At 26.6% G+C, this 5,093-nt stretch overlaps 1 protein-coding gene across 1 annotated transcript; it reads right to left on the reverse strand.

The window, feature by feature from the left end:
- Positions 1–3,093: 3,093 nt before the first annotated feature.
- On the reverse strand, positions 3,094–4,748 carry LOC140865527 (serine/threonine-protein kinase-like protein At3g51990). The gene has a single exon (XM_073270194.1). The coding sequence runs from the start codon at positions 4,705–4,707 to the stop codon at positions 3,283–3,285; it is 1,425 nt and encodes a 474-aa protein (XP_073126295.1). The 5' UTR covers positions 4,708–4,748; the 3' UTR covers positions 3,094–3,282.
- Positions 4,749–5,093: the final 345 nt, after the last annotated feature.

Here is a 5,093-nt window from a genome sequence, read left to right on the forward strand (position 1 = left end):
AATGTTAAAATTATAAAAAATATCTTGTGCAACGATATTTATAAAAATAATATTTTTAAATGTTGCTATTTTATCACGAGATTTTATATTTAATGTATCGTGAAATTTTGATACATTAAATTATTATATTGAATTTTCTGTGTTGTAAAAGTTGATACACAAATGTCGTTGTACGTGTAGCATCACTCATTTTTAAATGCATAGATAGACAAATAACCAAAGTTGAAAACAAAAATTAATTTTTATTTGATCACGATAAAATATATTTTAATTTTTTTAAAAAATTAAATTGTTTTTTTTAATCTATATTCTAAATGTTTATGTGAAATAGTTTATCACTTATAATATCATCTTATTTTTTGAATATTCAATATCATCTCTATCTAATATCTATAACTTTAAATTAAATATTATCTAATTTGTTTTTTAAATTTTTAAGATATCTTTACTATTTTTGGAAATTTTTTTGGGCGGAAAAACTCTCTTCTTTCTATTTCTGGTGACTTTTTTGTTTATATATATATTTTTTGTTTGATCACGATAAAATATATTTTAATTTTTTTTCAAATTAAATCGTATTTTTATCCATATTCTAAATTTTTTATATAAAATAGTTTATCACTTATAATATCATCTTATTTTCTGAATATTCAATATCATCTGTATCTAATATCTATAACTTTAAATTGAATATTATCTTATTTATTTTTTAAAAAAAATTTTAAGATATCTTTACTATTTTTGGAAATATTTTTGGGCGGGAAAAAATTTTTCTTTCTATTTTTGGTGACTTTTTTGTTTTTATATATACCAGTATTCTCACCTGTGCGATGCACATTGACAAAATTAGTAAGTATGAGTGTTTGAATAAAAAATTAAAATACAAATAAATTAAGGTTGAATTGGATTAAATGATTTGAAATCTACCAATATAAATGTATCTTCATTGTTTAGATATCTTTAAAAAATAAAATAAAATTCATCTTGATATTTATTACACTACAAAATCACAACGGATTTCAAATTATTAGAGTATTTAAATCAATTTAAAATCATTGTGGTTGGAGGAAAGAGTTTATGAGTTTCATAAATTTGTTTGGAAAAATATTACAAAATTGTTTTAAATACTTGAAATAAGCTATTTGACATTTTTTTAAAATATTTTTATACAAAAATTGTCACATCCCTATTTTTAAAATAATATATCATTTTAATATTTTACTTTTTCATATTATCTTTGCATATTTATAATTTTACTATTTTCTAAGGACTTTATTTATCCAATAATTATAAATTTTTTGTATTCTATACAAAAACAAAATAATTTTTTTTAAAATTTTAAATTTTTTTAAGTTGAAACAGAAACATAGACAAAAATAAAATATATAAATAAATAAAATAAAATATAGATACGTAATAAGTTATATTAAACTCTGTACAATTAGTATAAAATGTTCTTCATATTAAAAAAATTATATAAAGTATATAAAGTTAAATAAACAAAAACAATTCTAAGTATGATAATGAAAAAAAATTTAAAAATTAAAATGCAAATTTATCTATATTTTAATAATTTTTTAGATGAAAAATTATATCAATCAAATCATAATATTATATTCTCTGGAATATCCTATATTATCTCTATCTAAAGGTTTGAAATCAATATTATTTTATTTGAATTTTAAAATTTGATGATAATGTTTTCACTATTTTCGAAAATAATTTTTCGGTTGATTTACAAAAATATTAATTGATTTTGGTTGAAAAAAAAAATGTTATATTGTTCATAGATGCGAAAAAATATTTTTTTTTAGATAATTAAAATAAATTATATTAGGTTGATATAATTATTTGGTTTTTGTAACCTCTTCATATCGATACAAAAATATAAAAAGCTCATAAAAATATTTTAGGCTGATAATTATTAAGTTTGTATAATCTCTTCATATCTATACATAAATATAAAAAGCTCATAAATATATATATCATTTTTAATTTTTAATTTTAACCTTTTTAAAATTACTATGGGAAGTTTTAACTTTTTGTTTTTCTCTTTTAAAAATTGATTTCTTTTGAATTTTTAATTCTAACCTTTTTTTAAATTACTATTGGAAGTTTTAATTTTTTGTTTTTCTCTTTTCAAAATTGATTTCTTTACAAAAATATTTTATTTTATTTTATTTATTTTGTTAATTAAATGAAACATGATCCCACCAAAAAACCTGAAATGATGGAAATTTATTTTAGGCTCATTATATTGTAACATTTTTTTTGTTTTATTTATTCTAATCAACCCACTAATACTCACTAATGAATGCATTTAATGTGTAATAATTATTAAGTCATGTATTTTGCATTTATTTATATAAAAACTTATACATTTATATTTATGTCCTAACCAATATTTAAGTTTTACATTTATATTCTTATATGTATTTATTTACTTTTACATAAAATTGTATAGAGTAAAATAACAAAGTTGTAAATTCACAATTGTAAAATTTTATCCTTTTATACACGTTTTTAGATAGGTAATAATAATATTAATAATATTAATAATAATAATAATAATAATAATAAAAAAAAAAAAAATTTTGATTTATTTATTTTAATCAATCCACTAATACTCTCTAATGAATGCATTTAATGTGTAATAATTAGTAATTCATGTATTTTGCATTTATTTATATAAAAACTTATACATTTACTTTTATTATGTCTTAGCTAATATTTAACTTTATATTTATATCCTTATAATATATGTTTTTACTTTTACATAAAATTGTGTAGAGTAAAAAAACAAAGTTGTAAATTCACAATTATAAAAATTTATTCTTTTATTCACGCTATTAGATAAGTAATAGATAATAGATTCATTTGCATATAGATGTTGGTGTTGACACATTACAGACAACACTAACTCTTTGTAAAATTTAAGCGGTAGATAAGACCTGTCAAGACAAATATCCCTTTCAGAGTTTTCTTTTATTGAAATGAAATAGAACTCGTTGCAATTTCTTTTTCTTCAAATAAGAACCAAAGAAGCCATGGATTTATTCTTCAAATGAACACAGAAACGATAAACATAATAAATTGAAACCAAGAACAAATGAACATAAATAATGCACCAGTGGTGAACCACCATTACACTAGAGGCTGCTCATACTTTTCGTACTCACAAATGATTCACAGAAGATAAGTTATTCCATTTGAACACCGTGTATAACATACAACAGCATGGCCTAGCTAAACCTGAAATTTTTATGTTAACACTAAACACAATCAATGACCAGGATCCGTAGTCCGAGTAACTGAACCTATCTTATCGTCTTTTCTGGACAATGAATCCGAATGCTCGTCGACCAACCGGTTTCTCTTCGACGATAACGTGCCATCTTTATCCATCCCAAAAACCATGGCACGAATATCGGTCTTGCAAATGAGACTAGAACTTTCAACTCTAAAACTTGAAGCCTTTGTAACTGATACCAATTCAGGTTCTACATCACCAATATGGTCAGCCATCAACTCCATCAAATTGCTTCGAACCCCCAGATCAGAGTATACTCTCCTCGAATTCCTAAGAAGCTTTCCAGCTCCAACATTGCAACCATCACCATCCAGCCTGTTTGAATTCACCCAAGAAGTTCTTGATTGAACCGGTCTTCCTACCGACTCAACCATCAAACAAGGATTAGCCAGACCATTCCAAGAATGGAGGGGAACCAGTTTGCTCATCTCACTCAAACATTCGACCACATCCCTCATCGAGGGCCGCCTCTCCCTACAAGACCTCACACATTTAGCAGCCACCACAGCCAAATGTTTTCTCACAGAAACATCCTTGGGAGGACCAATCCTAGGATCATAAATGTCCAACAAATTCCCTTTCCTTATCAAAGGAATGGCCCAATCCACAATCGAAGGCGGTGAATGCCCCACATCAATAGCCTTCCTCCCACTAATGATCTCTAAAAGCAATATCCCAAAGCTAAAAACATCAGTCTTAGTACTTAAATTATCAGGTGTCACATAACCAGGATCCAAGTACCCCATTGTCCCTGCAGGGGGAGTTGACCTCAACCTGAAATCATCCACACACCTCAACGCCAACCCGAAATCCCCTAATCTGGCATTGAAATTCCTGTCAATCAAAACATTAGCAGACTTAATATCTCTATGAATTACAGGTGGATTCAAAGAATGCAGTGTGTCAATGGCTTTAGCAGTTTGCAGAGCCAATTTGATCCTTCTACCCCAATTCAGGGGCTTAGAATTCAAATGCAAAACATCATAAAGAGTGCCGTTGCTCATGAATTCAACCACCAAGAGACGATCTTGGGAGCGGGAGCCAGTCTTGGTGAACCCAACAAGATTGACTAATCTTGGGCTCTGTAGACTAGACAGAATGTCAAACTCGTTGTCGAATTCATACGGGTTCTCCATTCTCTGCGCGGCTCTCGAGGGTTTCTTGATAGCCACGAGACGGCCACCACGAAGGACTCCTTTATACACCAGTCCATGGCTGCCTCTGCCCAGAAGCTTCGCATCCGAGAAATTGTTGGTAGCCAACTCAAGATCTTTGTAGTTGAATTCTTGGATGGCAATGGGGTTTTCCTTTTCTTTGGCGGAGGTACAAGTGGAAGTCGAGGAATGGGAATCGGCCGTGGAGATCGATGATTCTGCCTTACAGGAGAGGTAACCCATGAAGAATTCTGAGATTTTGACCTTAAAAAAATGGAATGGAATGGAATTGAATGGAGGTTTATGGGATGAAGAGTGGGATTGTTAAATAAAGGGGAAATTACACAAGTTTGCTAATAAATTTTTGTGAAATTTTTTTAAGCTAATAATTATCTATGATTTAAAATTTGTAGCATACATATTTTTTTCAGTTAAAAATTGATAAAAATACCCTTACTTAAATAAATAATTAAATTAATTTTGTTTTATAATTCAATATTTAATTGAGTAAAATAATCAAATTTTATTTAAATAACTATGAAAATTATTTATAATTATTTTATCATAATATTTGTCATATACGAAATATATTTTAATATTAAATTATATTATAACATTAAGGGCATTTT

Source organism: Henckelia pumila, chromosome 4, assembly GCF_033568475.1.
Source record: "Henckelia pumila isolate YLH828 chromosome 4, ASM3356847v2, whole genome shotgun sequence".
Lineage (NCBI taxonomy): Eukaryota > Viridiplantae > Streptophyta > Magnoliopsida > Lamiales > Gesneriaceae > Henckelia > Henckelia pumila.